We start from the raw sequence: 24,060 nt of genomic DNA, 5'->3' as shown, positions 1-24,060 counted from the left end.
TCCCCCAGAAAACGTCCCCAGCACCAGAGCGGGCAGCAGCCTCTTCCAACATCCACATTTCACCCAGCCTGTGTAGGGACCCCCCCCTTTCCCGGTGGGTTCGCCATGACTGGGCAATGCCTTCCCTCTCGGCGGCCCCATCGGCGTCCGTTGAGCCGGGCAGCCCTCGCCTCGTGCTGGTGCTCCATCCTGGGATTGGTTTCCCTCTGACTGGAGACCGCATGGCCTAATCCATGGAGTTCAGTCCTCGGGCAGAAAACTGAATAAGAGCTTGGCACGATGCCCTCCACCGTTAATGGAAGGGCTTAGGGTGACTTCAGCGCCCTTTGGATCTGGGTCCTCCCGAGCAGAGTACTGCAATATCGCTTAACAGCTTTGCTTGAAATTGTGCATGCAGGAAGTCAGGGGAAAACACCGCTGACCGATATTGCCAGGGCTTCACCCCCAGCGTAGCGGGGTGGCTGTAAAGCCATGGGAAAAAGGGTGAGAATACATTTCCTTAAGCGGAACCAGCTGATCATTGCTCTTAATAGTTATATATTTACTTACAGTTATCAAGAGCATCCCAGCAGGGTGTGCTGAGATACCAGAGCAGCAGGGTTGGTTTAAGCACCTAGACAGATTCAATATATGGAGAGTCTGCTAAAGGGCAGACTTCTACTAACATTGTGTATGCCTCCCTCTCTTTCTCTCATTTCAGCAGAAAAACAAATAGAGTTTTGCTGCCATTTAGCAAGAGGCAGCTTAGACCCAAATGAACCCCTGATGTATGAATATGTGAAATTTGTAGTGGATTTTAAATATTTTACTCATGGTAAGTTACTCCTCCAGCCTACCTTTACCTCTCTGCCTCTCTTCTTTAAATTGTGTGTTGAACTGTAGCCTCCTAAAGGCCTTGTTTCAGCTGAAAATGCCCCATAATGGGCAGGGATGGAACGACCTGTGGATAAGTTGGAGATACTTTTCATGTAAAAGTGGGGGGGAGGCTGTTGGTCAGAAGAGTGCACTCTTCTGCGTGCTGTGCTTAAAGAAGTGATACCAGACTGATCCGACCTCCTTTTGACCCGCTGCCAATTGTAAAGCAGCCTACTTATTCAAATAACCAGGAAAATATGCCATTCTGTTTCACTTGTGGCAATAAAATGACACTTTAAAAAGATTAAATAGTTTGAGAAACCTGTAAAATCTTGAATCTTGTTGAGCTGGAGAAAGGCTGACAAGAAGACTGTAGCTGCACATTGTGAGCTGCTCAAAACTGTCTTATGAAGCTTCCCTGCAAGCCAGGGGTAGGTGGTTACAACGCTGTAACTCGGAGCCTAGAGGGTCATTCTTTAAATAACATCAGCGTGTATCAGTGTGGCATCAACCTTGTGGGAAGGAGGAGTTTGTTGCTTGGGTTTCATCAGTCATTGTACCTGTCTTGACATGAAAAGAAAGCTCTTCTTCCTCTTCTTCTTAAATAAATTGTCTGGTTGTGTCTAGTGCCTACACCCTCCTGTAATGGCTTTGAGTCAGCTATTGCACGAGCTTTCAGGTCAGCCACGGAGGAGCAGATTTGCCTCGTAGCTACCGTTCGTCTTGTCACACCGCAGTTCTTAAAGGTGAGAGCTCTGTGCCGGCAGACAATCGTAGAATCACAGAATCATCGGGGTTGGAAGGGACCTTTAAGGTCATCAAGTCCAACTATCAACGTAATGCTGCCAAAACCACCACTAAACCATGTCCCTAAGCACCATCTTCCCTTCTGTGAGGGACTGACTGGTGCTCAGAGCTGCTGCTGGTGCCACGAGCTATGTGCTCGGCTGTGGCGAGGGGAGCCGTGTTACAGAATCACAGAAGCACAGAATGGTAGGGTTGGAAGGGACCTCTGGAGATCATCTAGTCCAACCCCCCTGCCAGAGCAGGGTCACCCAGAGCAGGTTGCACAGGAACGTGTCCAGGCGGGTTTTGAATGTCTCCAGAGACAGAGACTCCACAGCCTCTCTGGGCAGCCTGTTCCAGTGCTCTGCCACCCTCAAAGGAAAGAAGTTCCTCCTCATGTTTAGGTGGAACTTGCTATGCTCAAGTTTGTGCCCATTACCTCTTGTCCTGTTGCCGGGCACCACTGAAAAGGGCCTGGTCCCATCCTCCTGACACCCGCCCTTTAAGTGTTTATAAGCGTTGATAAGGTCCCCCCTCAGTCGTCTTTCTTCCAGACTGAAGAGAGCCAAATCCCTCAGCCTTTCTTCATAAGAGGGGTGTTCCAGCCCCCTAATCATCTTGGTAGCTCTCTGCTGCACCCTCTCCAGCAGTTCCCTGTCCTTCTTGAACCGGGGGGCCCAGCCTCTCCAAGAGCACGTTCAGCAGCACAGATTGCTTGTGCAGAGGGCTGGTAAATGAGAGAGGACACTGCTGTGTTTGGGAGTGGGAGGTGACAGAAGTATGTGTTTTGGAATGGCGAGATATAAAGCGGGAGGTGCTTCTGAGAAGAGGCGTTTGTGTGATGGGGTGTCCTGGGGCCGTCAGTGCAGGGAGCACCAATACAAGGTGACCAGCTAAACCGCTTGAAAAGTTGCAGCCTTTAAAGAAATACATCCCACTGTTCCTTTGATCTAAGAAGGCCACCCGCATCTTGTGTCCTGTGGCACAGCGCAGCGATGGCAGGGGTCACAACTGTAGAGGCTTCTTGCTCAAGAGGCCATTAGCCAGCTCAGTCTGAGGCTGGACCTGAGGTACTGTCATCCATCCTCAGATACCAATATTTACAAAAAGCTGGGGGATTTTGTCTACAGACTGCAAGATGAGGCCCTTGGACTATTTATCCTAGCTCTGAAATTCAGCCCAGGGTAAATTATGCAGCCACTTTTCATCAGTTTATGCATCTGTAAAACAAGGCGTATTCATTCCTTAGAGGAAAATAAGTCAAGTGCTTTAAAAGCACTGTGTTTTGCTAGGGTTTGTTGTATCAAGAAGATGCATCCTTAGTCTGCGTAGAGGGCTCTTTTTGTCGTTTCACAGAATTAAATGTCTGAATGTGCCAACTGTTTTGCAGGAGCTCTGCAATGTTGAAGAGCCATGTGAAGAATTTACATCGAGGCATAGTTTGGAATGGAAGTTTTTATTCCTTGACCACAGGTAAGAGATTTGGTTTTAGTCACTGAAGAATTAACAAACTGTCGCTTAAAAATCAAAAACTCAGTGGAGCTATTGCCTGAGATCCCAAGTAGAACAGCTCTAATTAAATGCAGATGAGGAAGTAATAATACTCTGAACTTACTTATTAGGCATCCTTAAATGCTTTGCTCTTTTCCACATTTTAGGCCAGTAAGAAGCCATATGAAATAGTGGGAAAATGTCAAGAACAATGTCTAACTTCACCAAAATATTAAGTCATTAAAACTGAGCAGTGTGGGTCCTGTTCAATGTATTGGTTTAGCGCCTCTGTTTTCCAGCTACAGCTTCCAAGAACCCTTCTAAAACTTTTGCTGTGTTAACAAACTTTTGATTTTTCACCTTGGGAAATGATGGAATTTATAAAAATAAAAGAAAAAGCAGTGGATTAGATGGTGTAATTGCAGATTTGTTTTTGACAATGCCATATGGTGGGCCAGGATTCAGCTTGGTGAATGAAACAGACTGGAACCACTTTATTAGGCTGATTAATATAGGATTCATTTTCTTCAAAAGACGCTGGAGGGTTTTGTTCATTCTTTTACTTCTCTGCATTTGACATGTACGCGTAAGCACATCGCAAAATCCTGCCCTTTCCATTATCCCTCCCTTTGCAAGCCATGCACAGGTAGTCATTACTAGAAATAGAAGACTGGTAAATAAGGCTGTAGGGGAAAAAAATATTTGGGAGGAAAAACCCCTAAATATCACCTGCACATTTAGAGCAAGAAAGAGAGAGAGCAAATTTGAATGAATAATAATTTGCATTTGGGTAGTAGACAAGACGCGCACCTCACGCATCATACGCTGAAGCCCGGAGGAACTGACTGTGCAACAGCCCTACGATTAATGCTGTGTGGTTTGGGACAGTCGGCTTATTATTCATGTTGTCAAGATCTTGCTGGAGTGACTTTTTTTAGACTTTGATTGGCCTGTCCAATATAATGCACATTTTCGGAATCAGGTGATTAATGTTAAGATTTGTAAAAGATCCCTAAGACCCTTACTTCTGTCTCACCTTGTTTTCTTATATCTCACTGTCTGATGAAGGGCTGTGTCCCAGCAGCTCCTATGGATAAGGTGAGCAGGAGCTGCTTTGAAACCTATCAAAGAGCCTTTTGATGAATCTGGGTTATGACTCAGAGAGGAATCTCTCTGCGCCGGGTGCTTGCAGCCACTCCGGTCCCACTGATATCCCCGGTGAGGAAACCATTGTTACTGAGAGTAAATAAAGCTGATGGAGATGCTGAGGTGGAATTTGGGACAGCCCCGGATGCGAGCGGTGAGGCCAGACCCAAGAAGGAGCAAGGGATCGTGTGGGTTGTCTCATTTAATCACTAATTCAAACCTCTCTCCACCGTTGTTGGGCATTTTGCTGTTTCTCACTTATTTGTGTCAGCGCACACCCCCTGATGCTGAGGTGGGCCGTCAGCAGGGGCAGAGGGTACCCAGCATCAGCTGCAGCCCGGACCTTTGCTCTCATGACGACAACGTAAATTGGGGTAAAGATAGATAATGCAGAAAGCACTCCACAGACCTGGATAAACATTAGAAAACTAGGAAAATACCTGTATTCTGGGCCTACATGTAAATACGTGCAGAGGAAGAAAACCTGTCGACTTTGATAATGATCTGTTTCTCTTCTGCGTTGTGGTCCTTGCCTTATTTCCCCTTCCTTTATGAAGAGACTGCACTCGAAGGGCTCTCTGAAGACTGTGCGTTTCCATTTGCATAGCGAGTTGCAGGCCTCAAGGCTGGAACTTCAACTAAGACCCTTTTAAATTGTTCCACAAGCAAGGCAGCTCCTTGTCAAATGACAGATGAGGAGCATTTTGTGGTTGCTTTCTCATTTAAGGAATTCTGGTGAAAGTCAGGGAAGCGTAATACTTTCCTGATCAGCTTAAATGTGTATCTGATGTGCATCTGAAAGACTTAATTGTCTCAAATATAAGCATGTCATTAAAGATAGGAGAGACACTGGTGCGTTCTGCCAAAGAGACAGCAAGAAAGGACACTTTAATAAATAGACATATTATCATCATTAACAGAAATCTGCATCACATGAGGAAAAGGAACATAGTGCTCTATGAAAAGTTGTTTGAATAAATAAGACTGATTCTGGTGGAGACCACAGTGTACTAAGCGCACGCCGTTTCAAGAGCTTTGCCATCAGAGAATGTGGAGGACTGGCTCCTCCAGCCAAGCCCTTGTGCTGGGACTGGGACCTCCTGCTGAGATCTCGATCCTTCAGGGATGCTGTTGAGCTTTCCAGGGATCTCTCTCTTTTTTCCCTGTCTCCCATTTGGTGCCAAACTGCTCATCATTGTGGGGAGGAGAGAGGTGATAGACCTGTCTGGGCTGTCTTTAGTCAAATAATTTATGCCCACCACGTCTCTCGAGAGTACAAATGTGGAGGTGGGTCGCGCAGCCAGGGCAGGACAACTTCCCATATTAATATTTGGAACAGTCAGGATTGATCCATCCAAACCCAAATGTACTTACACCTAAATAATTTTTTGCTCGTATTCCTGGCTGCTTTATGGCATTCACCTTCCTTAAGAGGGTCACTTGACACACCAAGAGAAAGGCAGCGGCGGTGACATCTTCCTCCTGCCCTGGTTTTGAAACGTTAGCCATTTCGCTGACACACCGCCGCCTTATTCCCGCGGAACACACTGAACTTGGCGGGTGAGCCTCTTGCTAGCAGCACATCCAGCAGCCAAAACAAATAGGTGGAGCCAAATTAGCACATGTCCCCTGCTTCAGGGAGTACACGCAGTGCTTGAGCTGCTGCAAGCAGGAGCGTACTTGAGCATTAGGGGACAGAAGGTGGCATGCTGGTATAGGGAGAGAGGCAAAAATAGTGGTTTTCTCCTCCCATTTCAGTGTTGTTTCACAATCATAAGCTAGGAGGCTCTGGTGGAGGCTGTGCGTAAGCTCAGTGTTGTTAGGAAACCTGCTTAAAAAAAAATAATCTCATATATTGCCTGGAAAATGGAAAATCTAGAGTTGACAGCAGAATAGTCAGGTAAGTCATTGCAATGTGCCCATCTAAATACTTCCTCGATTCCTTCTCCACCTATCATAGAAATAACCATCCTTAAAACCAGCGCCATGCCTATTCTTATCTTTACTTCCAACATAAAAACATTTTTTGCTGGTTATAATTTCCCAAGCTTTCCCACAGGAGCAATTCGTTTTTCTTTTACCCAAGCTGGTCCTGACACACTTTGCAGTTTCCCACTTACTCTTTCTTCTACAGTTACTACCCAGATGACATTTACATCCAACCTACTGGATAATTCTACTCGAGCTCCAAGTTATTATGCACACGCACAGCCGTAGCGTTTCTCAAGCTGCGTGTCTCCCAAGCATGCTTAATGAATTGAGTCACTTGCGTGCGTACATGCCTTTCTCTACACCCACATAATGAATAGGCTATGAAACAGTAAACACACACCTTTTCATTTTCTCAATTTTTACCTCTCCCTCGCTGGTTTGGGTTGGTTTTTTTGTGCTTGTGTATGAAAACACGTCGTTGCGTCTATGAAAACCCACTCCTGATTTCCCTGCCAAGTGAACGTATGAGATGGTTTTGGTCACTAGTATCGCAGCGTATCTGCCAGGATGCCAAAGTGTCAGGTTTTGTGCTCACTCCCTGCCCTTTGCTTCCCTTCTAGGGCTCCGCCTATTATAGGATATTTACCCTTTGAGGTTCTGGGAACGTCAGGGTATGATTACTACCACGCAGATGACCTGGAGCTTCTTGCTAGGTGCCATGAACACTGTAAGTTCCTCTCGCTCTGCAGCGTGCCTGTCTTTGATCTCGTTTGTCACTCGTGCAAAAACCTTTTATTCGTCGTCACAAAAGGCATCTTTATCTGGGGTACAAGGGAATTCCGTCTTCCCATGACAGACTGTCACAGCTGACGCTTACCTGGGAGGTTGAATCCCTGCAGAATTCACTCCGATCGGGAACTGATTGTGTAGGTCTCCCAAATCGGCAGATGCCCTGTTTGAACACGGGTTGTCTGAGAGTGGAATGAGATTAATAGATGGGAAGTGAGAACTATCCACTCTCTGCTCCCAGTTTGTGAGGGCAGCCCCAAACCCTGGGGTTTTTCCTTGATTGTCACAGTTCACGGGGTCTTGTTCTTCCTCTGGGCTCCGGAGTCAGCCAGGAGGCTCAGCTCACCAAAACGCCTTCTGAAAGCCACATTTGCATCGCCTGCCTGTGCAATTAGGTGTTGTGAACCTCACTTAACTATTAGTAAAATGCTTCTGGAGATCCAGACTCTTTTTTAAATGCAAAAGTACTGAATACAGGCTCCCTGTGGGTGAAGATGGCTCATTTTTGGTCGATCTGAAAGTAAAGCAGAAAAGTCAGTTCAGGCTGATATATGGACACCGGAGAATGTCTGTGAAGTTCATCTTGGTGCAAGGTGGAATACTGTGACCTGCGAAAGCCCATGAGGAGCCAGGTCAGAAGGAGCGTGTAGCCCGAGTACTGCGGCAGTGCAGCCCGTGGCTGAAGCACCATGTCCTGCTGAAGGCTGGAGCTGACCTGAGGAAGGGCAAAAGGTGGCTTCAGACGTGGTCTACTATTAGTTAGTGTGCTTTTCCTACCGGATGAGCATGTGAGATGTTTTATCCCTGTGGCTGTATTTTTCCATTTTGTTAACGTGCACTTCAGACTGAGAAACTGATGCAGGGTTACGTCTGTCCTCCAGCTGGTTTGCATGGCCAAGCACTGTAATGAAAAGTAACCGCGCGCTTTGTAAAATGCATCTAGGTGATCAGATATTTTGCCAAGAAATATTACTTATAGGCTTCCTGTTGGGCAAACTCTCTATTTGTCTCTCTGCTATCTCCCTTTGAAAGCAGAGTGTTTTGTCAAAAGCAACGAAGGACACCCCAGAGAGTGGAGAAAGTGGGATGCTGTAATTACTGTGAGATGCAAACCAGCGCGATTCAGGGACACCAAGAAACTCCAGAGCCCCCTGGCACACTGGAGCTAGACAAGCTGCTTCATCTCTGAGTTGCAAACCACTCCTATCTCTACCATGTACCCTCTACCACTTACACATATAAGGTGCTAAAGGACCTAGTAGAGAATGGAGAAAATTACTTCTCTGAATGTCAAATTTCCCTACTTTTCTGCCCTGTCAAGCCAAAGGGCTGGTACAAAACAGTGATGGGGAAGCGGGTTCCCACCTGAGCACCCAAAGGAAGATGTGAGAGGGGCTGGAAGCAAGTTGTGGCGAGTGCAGCAAGCTTGTAGATGGGAATATTAAAGGAATATTTTAATTGCTCTGAGGTACGGTGCTTTTTAGTGCTCTTTGCTTAAAAGACCGTTCAGACAGAAGTGAGCTGCTTTAGCAGACGATGTCCCTTTGGTAATATGTGTGTGCAGTTTAACGTAGACACTAACTATATTGCGAGTGGGGTCAGATCATTCAGCAGAGAATCTCTTACATATTAAAAGAGTATTTGCATAACACACCTGAAGGAAAGGATCTTTTAATCTTACTGTGGACAAAGTAAGGTGTTGGCAAAGTGACTTATAGAAGTTGCTTCAGGAAATCTCTGCCAGGACTAGGAGCTGAGTGATCCCCAGCATGGTGTCTTGGCCAGAAGACCTTTGCGAAGTGCTTCATCTAAAGCCCATCACTGTTAGTGGGATCACTAAAGAAGTTAATTCTGATATTTAACAAAGTAGAGGTGTGCAGGTGAGTAAAAACACTTGGGTTACTGTGGCTTGGTAAGTTCCTGTTCATCAGGTTGACCGCCCTGGGCAGGCATCTTGCCTACTGTGCAGTGAAATGGGTTTGCTTAAACCACGTTTGTATTTTACTTTGCATTAATTATGGGTATTTTAAGTGAGCATGTTTCATTTTGTACTCCCAGCAGTCTGGGAACAATTAACGCGGTTATTTAATGTAGTTCCCCTTATTATGTTCCGGTTGTATTACACCACTTGAGATTTTTCTAGACATACCCTGATAAAACGTACCAGCTCTGGTGTATTTAGGGCATCTCTCAGAAGAAAACTCTCAGACAAACTGCTAAAACTCCATTATTATTTTGTGCCATGATTAGGATCCTGACTTCAAGCCTCCGGTCTGTGAAATGCATTCTTGTATACTTGTGAAAGGCCAATACTTTGTTTAATTAATGCTATTTATGCTTATTTCAGAGGAGCCCAGGAATAAGTTACAAGAATACAGCTAGTTATATGGTTATCCCAATTATTAGTTATAAGAACAATCTCAAAATAGCAAAGTGCACTCTGGAAAACCAATAGCAGAAGAGAGCCCAAACAAAAGCTCAGTACGTGGTTGTGTGTCATCTGCCATCTTTATAAAGCCACAAGAGCCATTTTAGTGCAGTAGCAGACCACAAGAGGGGAATGGGACTAAGTGGTTTTTTCTAATCGCCTTTACACCATGAAATGTCTGTTTGCTATAAATTGCTTTCTTTTTCATTTGACAGTGATGCAGTTTGGAAAAGGCAAGTCCTGTTACTATCGGTTCCTGACCAAAGGCCAGCAGTGGATATGGCTGCAGACACACTACTACATCACCTACCACCAGTGGAATTCCAAACCCGAGTTCATCGTTTGCACTCACCTGGTAGTTAGGTAGGAGCAAGTGCCAAACGCTTCACAATGCATGTCATGCTCAACCATTGTTTTATTCTAGTCCTGTTTTGTGTTAGACAAATATTTGCTGTGCATGTTGACACACTAAGACGGTATGTAATTCTATAAAACTATTATGACAGGGAGCATGGGGAAAAACATAATATGTTTTCATTACTCTTTTTTTTTTTTCTTGGCAACTGGGCCAAAAGCCTGGAAGCCACCATTGGACAAGTCTATCAGTGTGTTACATTTCAAAGAATCACAGAATGGTAGGGTTGGAAGGGACCTCTGAAGATCATCTAGTCCAACCCCCTGCCAGAGCAGGGTCACCTAGAGCAGGTTGCACAGGAACGCATCCAGGTGGGTTTTGAATGTCTCCAGAGACGGAGACTCCACAGCCTCTCTGGGCAGCCTGTTCCAGTGCTCTGCCACCCTCAAAGGAAAGAAGTTCCTCCTCATGTTTAGGTGGAACTTCCTATGCTCAAGTTTGTGCCCATTACCTCTTGTCCTGTCGCTGGGCCCCACTGAAAAGGGCCTGGCCCCATGCTCCTGACACCCACCCTTTAAGTGTTTATAAGTGTTGATAAGGTCCCCCCTTAGTCGTCTTTCTTCCAGACTGAAGAGAGCCAAATCCCTCAGCCTTTCTTCATAAGAGAGGTGTTCCAGCCCCCTAATCATCTTTGTAGCCCTTTGCTGCACCCTCTCCAGCAGTTCCCTGTCCTTCTTGAGCCGGGGAGCCCAGAACTGGACACAGTACTCCAGATGCGGCCTCACCAAGGCAGAGTAGAGGTGGGGGATGACCTCCCTCGGCCTGCCGGCCACACACTTCTTGATGCACCCCAGGATGCCATTGGCCTTCTTGGCCACAAGGGCACATTGCTGGCTCACGGTCATCCTGTTGTCCACCAGGACTCCCAGGTCTCTTTCCACCAAGCTGCTCTCCAGCAGGTCAGCCCCCAACCTGTACTGGCGCATGGGGTTATTCCTCCCCAGGTGCAGCACCCTACACTTGCCCTTGTTGAATTTCATAAGGTTCCTCTTTGCCCAAATCTCCAGCCTGTCCAGGTCTCTCTGTATGGCGGCACAGCTTTCCTGTGTGTCAGCCACCGCCCCCAGCGTTGCGTCATCAGCAAACTCGCTGAGGGTGCACTCTATCCCCTCGTCCAGGTCATTGATGAATATATTGAAGAGGACTGGACCCAGTACTGACCCCTGGGGAACACCACTCATCACTGACCTCCAACTAGACTCTGTGCCCCTAATCACGACCCTCTGAGCTCTATCTTTCAACCAGTTTTCTATCCACCCCACTGTCCATTCATCTAACCCACTCTTCCTAAGCTTCCCTATGAGGATGCTGTGGGAGACCGTGTCGAACGCCTTGCTGAAGTCAAGGTAGACCACATCCATAACATTTCCCTTTTATCCCTCGCAATGACATGGCCGTAGGAATAATTAAAGCTGTTAAGAATCAGTCAGCTTTATGGGCGTGAACGGGATCGTACTTTTCCTACAAAACCTTTTGATCAGAGCTTTAAAGGTTTATGACTTGAAGTTAGCTGCTGTCCTGCTAGCCTTATTCCTCACCTGAAATTCAGCCCAGGATCCCCCCCTAGTGGGAAGCTGGTTGCGCTGGAAGACGGTGTGCATGTGGGGTGCTCTGTGATACGCACCTTCTGGAGGGGAATCTGCTGGATTCCCGCTGTCATCTCAAAAAAAAACGGTGTTAAGATTGAGAATATATTTACTGAAGGGCTTGAAAAATAGTGACACACTGGTTTTCTCTATTAACTTGCGTGGACATATTGCTCGCTGCGTCTTTCTTTACTGTCAGGAATCAATTTGTGAATTTTTTTTCTGGTCCCTCTTTTTCTCCCTCAAACATCTGGAAGAACAAACACTTGTAAATTGATATTCTGAAACACAGACTGGGAACACCTGACACCACTAAACAGGTGTAAGGGATCAGAGCTGTGTGCACGGATATAAAGTACATGTTGGGTGTTACCGTAAGCAAATGTTAGATGAAGGGATTGCTTCTGAGTTGTGTTGTTTTTGTTGTTCTTCAGGGAATTTGGCTTCACTTTAAGCTCTGAATTTATTATGCATATTGTTTCTTCTTTCTGCTTCCCCTTAATCCTATTGATATAGTCCTAAATAGATTTTGAAATTCAATTCTGTCTCATACAGTTAAGGTTTAGAATATATTATTGAAGCACACAAGTTAAAACGTGGTTTCAGGAAGCAAGGGATGGTAACTCCGATGTGGCACGCTGCACGGCGCTCTGCGCACCCTCAGAAAGAGGGGACCTGACCCCCTGCTCCCCAAGGCACTGGCTTTGGTCTCACCGAGCCACCGTGCAACACGCAAAAAACTGAGTCATGAGCATCAGCAGGTTAGAAAATGAACGTACATTACCTATGGCAGTTTACCTGCACAGAAGCTGTAGGATCATTTTTCTGCCTGGTTATGGAAAATGGGAATCTCCTTTATTAGGAAAATTGTACTGAGGACAAAGACGCCCATTTTGTCTTCAGTAACCAAGTGCACTTTGCTTTTAGATTAGTCTTGTTCGAAGGCATCCAGGGATGACAATTGCAAAGCAGTGTCTACGTTCATGCTTGGAATGATTAGTGCAATTAATCATACAGGCTCTGCCGTCCTGGGTGCAATGGGGCTGGGACGCTGCCCTGTAGTTTCGAATCTGTGGATATTCAGCGTGTGCGGTTATTCGCAGACCACAAGGCCGTATGATGATGTTCCTCTGAGCGCCTTGTACGTGAGAGAGCGTGTGTGTGTGTGTGTGTGCTGTGCAGAGCTTGTGACTCAACGTCAAAACTCCGTAGTGACCTGTGTGGTAGGATAGTCACAGTACAGTAAACAATATCCAGACTGAAAAAGTGGATTTAAAATTTATTATTCTTTTTTTTTAGTTATGCAGAAGTTCGAGCTGAGAGAAGGCGAGATCTTGGCCTTGAAGAGTCATCAATTGAACTGGCATCCTCTTCTCTAAAGGTACCACGTCCCTTCACAGTTGAATGAGTCGGTGTTTAAACCAAACTGAGTAATCGCTTACCAATCTTAGGAAAACAGCCGTTCTTTCTTCTCCTTCTCCTTTACTCCCACCTCCTTCCAGGCCTTCACTTGGGTTCTGACTCAAGTGGACCCTGAGAAGTTTCCCATTGCACGGCTCAAAAGTACCCATCTCGGTTCAGGCATCTAACTGCAAATTCAGCAGTTGCATTGCTGCTGTTCTGCTACTCGTTATCTTGCTGAGACTGTTCTGCAAACGATAGGTTAAACCACCTCAGTTCAGAAGCAGAAAAGTAGCGCTGGAGCTGGAGGCTAGATTGCTGTACCTGTCACCATTAGTAAGGCGCAGAGGATCCAAGGACAGAGTGGTGCCACATGGTACCTGTTTTGTTAGTCCCAGCTGGTCACTGATGCTCAGACGAAGATTGGAAGTGAAGGGAAAACACTCATTCCAGATTTCAGCTCCGTTTACACCATTGGGCAGGAGCGCATCAAGTGTAGGATTGTGACCAGAGCAGTAATTTCCATGGCTTGAATCAGTCTGGCATCCCAACACACCTGCCCAATTAACAAGGTCATTTTAATTACTTTTAAGTTCTTCTTCTCAATAGTTTATAAGTAAGACCAGTAATCAAAGTAATTTCAAGTGGACTGTTGTGTAATTATCATTCCATTAGCCTCATTGCTCTTCAGACATTATTTTATAGAAGCCGTTTATGGGATGTACAGGGGAAGCTGTCACAGAGACCTTTTTCACTTGAGCAAGGACCATCTTGCAAACCATCTGCTTCGCCGTCACCACAGCACACTTCTGTGTCTTTTTCCCCTTTCCACATGGTAGTCGAGATATTTTTCTGTAGATGTTAAGCTGCATCTGTTGTTGTAAGACAGCTGGAGAGAGGCAGAGCCATCGCTCCCATTGCTTGATCTTCTGGAGGGGAGTGGGAAGCTGGGGAGCACCCTGGGAGGCGTGCGGAGGGTGGTGGCGCGGCCATCGGGATCACCCGTATCCCGCAGGTGAAACAATCACCTACTACCCAACAGTCGTGGGCTGTTTGCCGTAAACCATCTGCCAGGTGGCATCTGTCATTTGGGTGTGACAGCTCCAAAGCTGTTAATATTCACTAATGTGGGCTGTTCCCCTCTGCGGATGTGCCGCCAGGCTCCTGCCCACAACAGCCTGCTGGGACCGACAGCTCCCCAGGCAGCGGCCAGCGGGGTTACAGCTCTCAGCGCCACCCGGTACCTGTCCCCCGCAGGAGCTGTTTGCTGTAGGTTCTCCTGGGGCTGCAGCTGATGTCCCTCTGCCACTGCTCCATGTCCCTTCCCAGCCATCTCTCTCCCTCTCCCCAGTGAATAAAACCATTCCCCAGCCAGCCCCTCCTGCCGCCTTCATTCGTTACCTCTGCCACCGCTCCCCAGTGTGCCACAGCCAACGAACTGTGACATCCCTGAGGAAATCGGGCAGAAGGAAGCTAATTATAAAAGCATATTTTCATTTGCAGACAGCTCCGGTGGCAGAGGAGCAGGAGGGTGGCACGCCAGAGCAAAGGGCACAGGCAGCAACCCCACGGTGTTTGCCGGACTCGTGGTGCGTGTCCCCCACCACTGCTCGCTGCCACCAGATGGGTGTCCTGGGACAGAAATGTGTGGCGTCACCCCAAAGCCAGCGGTGCCCAGTGTGTGATCCTGAGGGTTCTGTCGGCATGGGGAAACCTGAAGGCTTTAGGGTGAACATGGAGGGGCTGACCGAATAGAACCGTAGAATTGTCTAGGTTGGAAGGGACCTTCCAGCACATCGAGTCTGACACTGCACCAGGGTTTGGTGGTGTGGTCCAGGTTTTGCAGTGCTGGCCCTCTCCGCACCCAGTCTGTTACTCTCCTCCGCAAACAAGCAGTCGGGGAGGTGGAGGTCCCCTCCAGCGCCGTCCCCTCCTGCTGACCGTCTCGCCGCTTGTGCTTCTCTCCCCGCAGAGCCACAGCAGCTATCTGGACGTGGGGCACTGTGGCAGCAGCCAGGACGCCAGCCGGGAAGGAGTGTCACTGTCGTCCCACAGCTCCCGGCGCTCCTCGCACACCGCCCTCTCCGACTCGGCGTGTAGGTGCCAGCGCGGCCGTGGGCAGCCCAGCGCGGGGCGAGGAGCGGGCTGGAGGGCAGAGCAGCCTCCAACATACTGGGGTTCGGCTGGGAGTCCCCCAGTCGGGGCGGGAGGGGGATGCTCAGCACCGGGACCGACTTACTGTGCCGTAACAGGTTATGGTATGGGAGCGGAGCTGCGGCCATGTGCTGCCTTCTCCCTTTTAGCCCACTGCCAGTGTGAGAGCGGCTGTGCCTCATGTGCCACCCGCTGAGGGTTGTGGTTGTTTGCTGTGGCTCAGAGGAGAGGAGGTGACCCACTAAGCCAAAGCAATTTGATCAAACCACAAACCTCACTGACAAAACTTTTATTACGGAGTAATTTGGTCCCTGATGATAAATCCCTGCAGAAGGGGTGCAGGAGGCTGCCTGCCTTGCTGTCAGCTTCATCCCAGCTCCCACCAGTGCCCCCCCTGCCCTGGGGGCAGCAGCAAGGTGACGGCAGTGCCCGTGCGGGGCTGTGGGTAGGAGACCACTCCGGGGGCTTTTCTTGAAATATTTGCCAGGGAGAGAGTTAGAAAGCTCATTTGGAGACACCCATGGAGGGAAGGATGAAATGGGGCGTTAGCATCAGAAGGGAGCCCCGCGAGCAGGCGGGGAGCCAGCGGGACCACGGAGGGGCAGTGTGGGGACCAGTTTGGCAGCGTTTGGGCCACTGCTCATCTGCGTACGAGGAGTTCAGGCTTAGCCAGGGTACCCAGGCACGAGTGTGCTGTATCGCAGTAAACCACCTCTTTTCCAGCCACGTCATCCATGCGACACACGGACACCAGCACTCCCACCCGGCCGTCGGTGCCGGGGGGGCAGGCGGAGAAGGCAGCCCTGCGGCTGGCATCAGCTGGAAGCGCTCAGGTCAGTGGTCCCTGCGAGCAAAAGCCTTTCCGATGCTGTAAAGAAATGAGCATGACAAACTTTGATCTTGCCATCAGAGAGGCTGGATCCCCACCTCCGAGTGTACTGGGCCTGGCATTGGGATGTCCCGGGCTGCGGGGAGCGCTGCTGGCCGGCACAGCCGGTGGGGAGCTGCTAGAGGCTCCTCTGCTGCCTTCCTTCGGGATTCAATTTGCTCCTCCAGGCCAAACACCTTCTCACACTGCGAGCCTGCTTTCTGGGGGGTTTGTACACGTGAAATGGCCTTTATCCAAAAATGGATGCTGACACCGAGGATTTGCCGTTAGCAGGGGGCGTGCAGGAGCTTAAACTCTCCCTGCAGACTCATCCTCACATCTCCTTGTGGAGTGGTCTAATTCCCTGCACTTGTTCATCGCCGGTATGAGCTGGTATGGCACCAGCTCTGCACTAGAGGTGCTATGGACCTGCAGTAAGGCAAAGTTTTCGTTTCTAGGCCATAGCAGCTCCTCAAGCCCCTGGTGAACACCTCCCTCAGCATCCGGTGGCTCAGCCGGCAGTCCCCTCTCAGCACGCTGTGATGGTACGTGGTTTATTTTTGTCAAACGCACTGGGATGGCCAGGCAGCGGGGCAGACTCAGTGGCTCCGGTTCACTGCCCTTACCTCCTTGCTGGCTGGTCCCAGTGCGGCAGCATGGCTTCAGCGCCCTTTCCATTGCTGTTACTGAGGTTAACGGGCAACCAAATTATCGCAACCACTTAATTCAGCGAGGAGACAGAGCGGGTAGGACACTCAAGGGAATAGCTTAGAAGAAGGTTTACACTTGTCAAAGCCATTGGGGGCCGCTGAAGGCTCTTCTCTGAATTGCTAGCAGCTAACTGCAGGCTGGTACGGTGCTGGAGGGTTTTATTGCCCCGGTAGGGGCTTGAGTTAGGCCAGAAAAAGAAAAAAAAAAACTGCAAGAGAAAAGCTGGAGTCATAAACCATGACTATGAGGCCCATCCTCACCGAGCTTTGAGGTCAGTGTAGTAACCATTCAGACTAAAATACAGGGATTGAAGACAGACAATGTAGGTGTGAAGGATGGGTCCCAGGGTGGGATTACAACCTAAGCTGGGCCTGGCATTTGCCGTACAATTAGCAGCAGAACCGAAAGCCCAGCCTGGAGGTGTGGCGAGGGTTAGCATGCAGCGTCTGCCGCAGAAGGTGTCAGAAATCAGCAGGGTGTCACACTGAAGGGACAGGGGAGTCCCGTGCACAGACGCTACACCTGCGCAGAAATTCAGCAGACCGAGATGGGGAGCGAGGCACTGAGTATGAGCTGGTTGTGCTGCTGCTCTGCAAGTACAGTGCTTACTGGTTAGATGTGCAGTTGCCATTTTTTGTCAGCATCATATTTTCTATGGCAAAAAGCTGAAAAGCAGTCATTTTTCTGAAGCCAGCGTCACTAGGAATGTGAGTAGCAGGGCTGGTCCCACCCCGTGATGATCTTCTCTGTTCTCTGCAGCCCGTGTACCATTTCCCGACCCAGCTGGGGATGATGCATCAGCTGAAAGAGCAGCTGGAGGAGAGGACTCGCATACTGCAAGCTGACATCAAGACGCAGCAAGAAGAGCTCCACGTCATCAAGGAGCAGCTCCAGCTAGTGCAGGACTCCAACCTGCAGGTACCCGCTGCCCCCGGGGTGCCCAAACCCCCAAACCGTTTGCTTTTCCTTTGAGCACGCGGATCGGTAACGAAATTGTCCGCGGCAGAAGCATTTAGAAATGAGCTCTGGATAAACTGGTAGTTTGGTCTCAGATGTGTGAGTAGTGTCTCCTGAGAGATGAGTGGCGTCAGTATCTGCTCAAGTATTGAATCAGTAATTTTCATTATTTAGAAAAAAGCAATCCCAAGCTAATCTAAAGTCCCCCCTGCGTGAAAAGCTCAGCAGTTCAGTGGCTGGTTAACGCCACTGGATCCCCAGTGCCATTCCTGCAAAGTGCAGCAGGCGTAATGGAGCCAGAACGGTCGTGGCTCTGAATAAATATTTGAGCACAAGCTAGCATTTGATTTTCTATTATTCATGGTTCACTTTGCCCCTGGATTTAGAGATGTTGCTGTGGCAGTGTTATATATGTTGATAGAGACAGCCTGGGAGCCAGAGCCGATATCTCCCAGGCAGTTATCATGGTTTAACCCCAGCTGGCAGCTGGGACCACGCAGCCGCTCACGCAGTTTTCCCCCTTTTACCCCAGAAGGGCAGGGAGAAGGGGCAGAAAAGGAGGGGAAAGGAAATGAAAGAAAAAAAAAAAACCTTTGTGGGTTGAGATAATGATAGTTTAATAGAGCAATAATAGGAAAAAGAAAATAACAGTAATAATAACAATGGTAAGAGAATATACAAGATAAAGTAACACAACACAAGTCACTCTCACCACCCAGTGATCGGTTGCCCAGCCTGTCCTGAGTAGAGATCACCGATTCCTGCCCCCTAACGAACCCCCATTTATATACTGAGCATGGCATCTGTGGTACGGAATATTCCATTGGCCACTCCGTTATCCTGTCCATGGTCCCTCTCAGCTTCTATGGGAAGCTGCAAAAAAGCCCTTGAATAGTATAGACATCACCTAGCAACAACTGAAGCAACGTGCATTATTGACGTTCCTTTCCTACCAAATCTGAAACACAACCACAGCAACCAGAAAGACAATTAACTCTATCCCAGCTGAAACCAGGGCAGCAGTACAACCACCGCATGAGCTGCATCAATTCATGTGTCTCTTTTATTTAAAGATGCTGATGCAGCAGCCGATCCCTGTTGTCTTTAACAACGTGCAGCACCCAAGCCCCAGGAGGCCGCCGCCGCCGGGGACGCCCAGGCAGACCACAGCCAAGAAGTCGCAACAGCAAGGCCTTATGGGGACGAAGCACTACTGCAGCACCCACCTGCTGTCACCGCGCCAATTCCTCAGGGACCCCTGCGGCACGGCCACCCAGGTCGCTGGCTGCTTCCTTGTCTTCATCGGCCCCTTTCCTGGCTTTTAAATACTTGTCTGCCATGTACCCCCTCCCCATGGTCTCACGCATCTCCTCTGTGCTGGTTTTACTCCAGAGCTGGCATTATGAAGTCTGTGCCGAGAGTCAGTTGTGAATGATGTCATTCAACTGTAAAAATAAAAGCCAGGTAGTTGAAAAGCATTATACCCTGGGGACCACCGGAGCCATCCTAGGGACCAGAGAGGAACCGAGTGGGAGGTTTGGGCTCTTATTCGCTGCCGTTTGCGATTGCAACATAGAATCATAGAATGGTTTGGGTTGGAAGGGACCTTAAAGATCCTCTAGTTCCAGTCCCCATGCCCTGGGCAGGGACACCTCCCACTGGACCAGCTGGCTCCAAGCCACTTGAGCACTTCCAGGGATGGGGCATCCACAGCTTCTCTGGGCAACCTGGGCCACTGTGTCACCACCCTCACAGGAAAGAATTTCTTCCTAATATCTAATCTAAATCTCCCCTCTTTCAGTTCCTACTGTTCCTCCTACTTTTCCCATCTCCATGCTGGAAGCAGTTATTTTAGCCTTCTATTAGGGAGCTTTAAAATCTCACATGGATATCTGTGTCTTCATTTCAGGTGCAGCAGCAGCAGCAGCACCTAATGAGAGGAAACCAAGCCCAGCAAACGTGTCTGCCAGGGCAGACGAGCATTTCAGTCCCCCTCTACAACAACCCCATGGTGTTTTCACAAACACATCCCATTGCAGTGGCTGCACAGATGCCGGCTGACGGCAGCGAAAGGCAACCGCAGTCTGACTACAGCCAGGACAGGAGCCTCAGGTACGAACACAGCCCTGCTGGGACCGTCCTGATGTCGGTGACAGAAAATAGTACCTGGGTGGCGGGGAGGGCAGGCACGGCTGGTCTGGGGGGGGGTGATGGTCTCTAGGTGCGTAGGGATGTCTCCTCCTGCAGAGATCTGGATTAGTGGTGAGCCCGGTGTGTGTGCAAGCAGCGTGCTGTGCACACCATGCCCTACCCTCAGGCGCCTGAAGTCCTTTTCTCTCCATATTTCCATAAATTGTCCATGTAGCTCAGTAACCTTTGGACATCTGGTGCTGTCGGAGGCAGTGAACAGGAAAAACTAGCGGGAACAGCCTTTCCTAAACCTCTGTTTGCTTGCTCTGGATCTCCAGGGTGTCTTTTCTCCAGCCAGGACAAGTGCCGTGGCAAAGCCATTTTTCTTTTATACAACGCTGGTAAAGTTGTGTAAAACATATACAAAGTTGGTAATGTTGTAGAAAACATATACAACTGCCCCAAACTATTCAGCCACCTTTCAGGGAGGTATCTGCAGACATTGCCTACAGCATCCAGCTGTTTCGAAATACTGTGTAAGGAAACAAGATAAACCCTAGAAGTTTTACCATCTTTCAAACATAGTTCCTACATGAAAGATTTAGCAAGTTTCAGCTCACCTCTGCGAGCGCGTTAGGCAAGACGATAATGAGCATCCCATTTTTTCATTAGCTGTTTTTTCAGGGCGACGGTTTGCACGCTTTCAGGGAGGATTTTCCGAGATTTGTTTCTCGAGACTGAGAGGAGTTTGGCCCTCTCCCTTTTCCTGACCCTTCCTCTGTTTTTCCTCCCCCACAGGATGCTGCTGGATCAGTCTATCCAAGCCATGATGCCCGCCGCCAACGGCAGTGGCCAGCCCGCGCAGAGCAGTGCCAGCAGGCAGCAAGGAAAGTGAGTCTCTGCTGCCCCTTGTTCTCACGCCGCGTGTTAGCAGGCGCTTCACGGCGCTGACAATTATTTTGAAAAACTTGTAGGTGATCAAGCGAACGCAAACGGTCTCAGTCTTAAAAGAAACAAAAGCTCAGCTCGTTGGGAGAAAAAGTAATTAGAATATTTTTTAATTACAAAGGACTTTATGATTACTAAGATGCTGTGAAAAAATATTTTTTTTTAATCAATTTCTGGCTTTTGCAAAGCTTCAAATGCCTAATCAAGTCATGGAGAAGGTGCACAGCCTTAAAAACCTTAATTTTCTGCACTTCCAGACCGTGCTTGATGGGGAGGGGGAAATCTGGGGCCTGCTTTCACCAGGCTCTGCGTGGTTTGGCAAACCCTGCTCCAGCCTGGTTCCTGCAGCACCTGGGCTCCCCAGGGCCCACAGTGGTGGTGGGTCTGGGTCTGGGTTTGGATTCTCACACCTTGTTTTCCTCCTCGTGGCAGGTTCGTTGCAGAGCAGCAGATCTTGCCTCCCCCGATACAGATGCAACCGATTACCTGTAGCACCGTCCGACCTCCAGCCCCATCGCCCATTTTCTCCCCGTCGCTGATGATCCCACACACCAGCTTCACGTCCCACCAGGCAAACACACCGGTTCATCTCCACCAGTGGCCACAGCAACAGGTTCAGCAGCACCGTCTCTACCTTCAGGTACTGGAGCTGGAAGGGGTTTCTGAGGATGCATGGGGACGGCTTTGGGGTTGGGTTAGTTTTTTTGAAGAAATGGGGCTTACTTGGCTAATCAAATCTGGTTGGTGCACTCGCATGTCCTCTGTTCCCATTGTATCTGCACGTACCCAAGTGCTCAACCTTTCCAGGTTGGCTCTGCACCCATTCAATGCCCTATTTTCCAACAAACTCAGTTATCGCTTAGCGTCCAGAAAAAATATTCAGTTTTTCAAACACAGCTTGTCATCCAGAGGAGCTCTGGCGGGAATCTCGCTGTAGAGGTGAAACGTGGTAAGGGATAAGCTCTTTTGAAATCCTGCCTTGTGCTGTTATGTCTCAGGATAGCGAGGTTTTTTACCAGCTGCCGTCACTGCTTTCTTTTAATAAATGGCTGTTTCACAACACAAATCTCTGGAGAAGGTGATTTTGGTCTTTCCAAGCACATGTTCATCAGTGCATGCCAAACCAATGACGCTGCCAAGGAGAGCGGTTGTTGAAACTAATAATTAATTAGTAATACACTCTTCAAGACTTGCCTGGTTGGCAGAGGTAAGTTACGGTCCTCCAGGCAAAGATGGTAGAAAATAAAGCAGGAGGAGCAGGTACAGCTGAAAGTAGCCATGCAGCAGGACTGGATTTAGAGTGAGAAGTTAATCGTTGTTGTCAGCAAATGTGGACGTGAGCCATCCCTGCTTTGGGTAGCCGTGCTTGTGGCTGCACTGAGGTCCTGAGGACTAGCAATACGGACGGCAGAATGATGATGCTGGGGGAGATAAATAAGCTCCAGGGCAACAGAAAACCAGGCTTTGGTGCCACAGTGTCTTTTAACAAGGCTGAACCACCAAGTCCAGGTCTTTGGGGTACCAGCCACAAAGTGGTATATGGACAAGGTCACTCTACATCTTCTTCCTTGGTTGCCTGAAGATGGAAGTTGCACGTCCTGCAGATTTTACCTCATGTCCAAGTAGCTTTTGAAGGTCTCCATTCCTGCTGGGTTCCCCGTGGGGATGGTAGGATGAATGCGTCCTGCTTCCCCTCGGTACTTCCAGGCATCGTTAGTGGTGCTGATAGCACCAGCATCCCAAGCTGCTTGTCCCTAACTCATACCCTCGATGGGTAGAGGTTACCTTTAGGATTTCATACTCTTGCTCCTGGGTACGAGTCTCAGCATCAGCCCTGCATCAAGACAGGGAGCAGATGGGTGATGGGGCAGGTCTGACTTGTGGGATTTGTGTCTCCCGGCAGATGCAAGGACCCGAGCCGGTGCCTGGGGGTCCGACACAGCGCATTTTCCAGTCCCCCCACACCCCGCAGCAGAACCCCCTGAGCTGCTTCCTCCACCCGCAGCAGCAGAACCGCCACGCGCAGGGCCAGCCCTGCAACCTGCCCGACCTGCCCGAGATGCAGCTGCCGTGAACGCCAGGTCCACCTTGCAGGGACCACCTTGGCCACAGCCGCTCAGCACCCCGGGTGCACACAGAGAGAAGAGGAGGTCGCCGCCATCAGAGCATGGGACCGGTGAGGTCGGGCCCCGCAGGGAAGGTGGTGGCTGGAGGGACGGTCCCCGCCGGGGACGGATGGATCCGGGGGCACCTCGGATGGCCCTGGGGGCACCTCGTCAATTGGGATTTCCAGGTAGCTGTGATGCTGCTCCGGCAGCCGTGCGTGCTCTTGCCCAGCCCAGTGGTACAACTGGAAGGTGATGGCTTTCTGGCTGCAGGGAGGTTATTTATCAGGTCGCCACGAAGATTGCTTTGCAACCGAGATAAACCTTTTCCATTCAGGACTTCAATGCTGAAAGTCACTGTGAATTTAAGCCCAGCATGTGGAGCACATACACAGACTGTACCGGTCCGCAGGACGCCATTGGATTACCGTGTACATAACTCGTTTTGCTGTAGTAGGTCCATTGTGGATTTTTTTTTTTTTCCTTTTTTCTATACCTCAGTCCCGCAATTTTTTGTTTTCCAGGAGATTGGATAATGCTGCTAATTTACATAACACCACTTTTGCCTGAATTTCTTACTGTTGTTATACCAGCTCACATCGCAGCTAGTAAGATATTTGTCGTGTTTTATTTTGGTTAACAAGTGCAGATAAATTTATATGGTTTTTACTCCCTGTAGCCAAATATTTTTCAGGTTACAGACAAAGAATCCTTACTCCTCCTTTTTTTTTTTTTTGGTTGTTTTGTTTCAAGTGACGTAGTTGTATGTGTTTCTATACATGAAAACAAACAAACAAGCATAGAACAGCATATGACGGCAAACTTTGTGGGTTTGCTAGATCATGTTTCAATTTGGCGAACGTGAAACGTGTGATCACAATGACACAAGCGATGTTACAAGCCCGTAGGGTCAGCAATAAATTGTATTTTTGTAAATTGTCACTTTTTAACTATAATTTTATATTTATGAATGGAAAAACCAGTTTATTCCTCAGTGGGTGTATAGTTAAGTGTCCCTACTGTTTGTGTCTTTCCAAAGGAAAAATGAAATGTACATTTTTGGGGGCGTTAGTAGTTGAGTGCTAACTTTGGTCACTGTTAGAGCCCAAGCGTAGGCGATGGGTTAGGACATTACTATAAGCTTTGCAAGAAAAGGGTGAGTTAGGACGAGGTCCATCGAGCGGCAAAGCTCCATCTGGCAGTAGGAACAAGGTTTAGGGACGGGTCAGTTGGGAACCTCTGTCGAATCCAAGCAAAATGCACCTTTTTTTTTTTTTTTTTTTTTTCTTTTTTTTGGCGTTTGTTTGCTTTTTCCCTCGTACGAGCCACTTGCTCGGCTCTTCACAGCGGCTGGAGGC

General features: G+C 48.7%; 1 protein-coding gene across 3 annotated transcripts in view; it reads left to right on the top strand.

The window, feature by feature from the left end:
• The window catches only part of PASD1 (PAS domain containing repressor 1), a 56,563-nt gene extending 32,614 nt beyond the window's left edge, over window positions 1-23,949 (top strand). For all 3 annotated transcript variants that reach the window (XM_054213933.1, XM_054213934.1, XM_054213935.1), the window contains 15 exons: window positions 701-814; window positions 1,483-1,601; window positions 3,032-3,114; window positions 6,831-6,937; window positions 9,643-9,790; window positions 12,728-12,809; window positions 14,802-14,925; window positions 15,707-15,816; window positions 16,310-16,396; window positions 17,322-17,480; window positions 18,593-18,796; window positions 19,429-19,631; window positions 20,448-20,540; window positions 21,030-21,237; window positions 22,501-23,949. In XM_054213933.1, coding sequence (XP_054069908.1) covers window positions 701-814; window positions 1,483-1,601; window positions 3,032-3,114; window positions 6,831-6,937; window positions 9,643-9,790; window positions 12,728-12,809; window positions 14,802-14,925; window positions 15,707-15,816; window positions 16,310-16,396; window positions 17,322-17,480; window positions 18,593-18,796; window positions 19,429-19,631; window positions 20,448-20,540; window positions 21,030-21,237; window positions 22,501-22,671 — 2,012 coding nt within the window. In that variant the 3' untranslated portion in view covers window positions 22,672-23,949. The remainder of the gene's footprint in view (window positions 1-700; window positions 815-1,482; window positions 1,602-3,031; window positions 3,115-6,830; window positions 6,938-9,642; window positions 9,791-12,727; window positions 12,810-14,801; window positions 14,926-15,706; window positions 15,817-16,309; window positions 16,397-17,321; window positions 17,481-18,592; window positions 18,797-19,428; window positions 19,632-20,447; window positions 20,541-21,029; window positions 21,238-22,500) is intronic.
• The last annotated feature ends 111 nt before the right edge of the window (window positions 23,950-24,060 follow it).

This window comes from Rissa tridactyla, chromosome 9, assembly GCF_028500815.1.
Source record: "Rissa tridactyla isolate bRisTri1 chromosome 9, bRisTri1.patW.cur.20221130, whole genome shotgun sequence".
Lineage (NCBI taxonomy): Eukaryota > Metazoa > Chordata > Aves > Charadriiformes > Laridae > Rissa > Rissa tridactyla.
The sequence above is the reverse complement of the archived record's forward strand: the minus strand, read 5'-3'. Positions and strand labels throughout refer to the sequence as shown.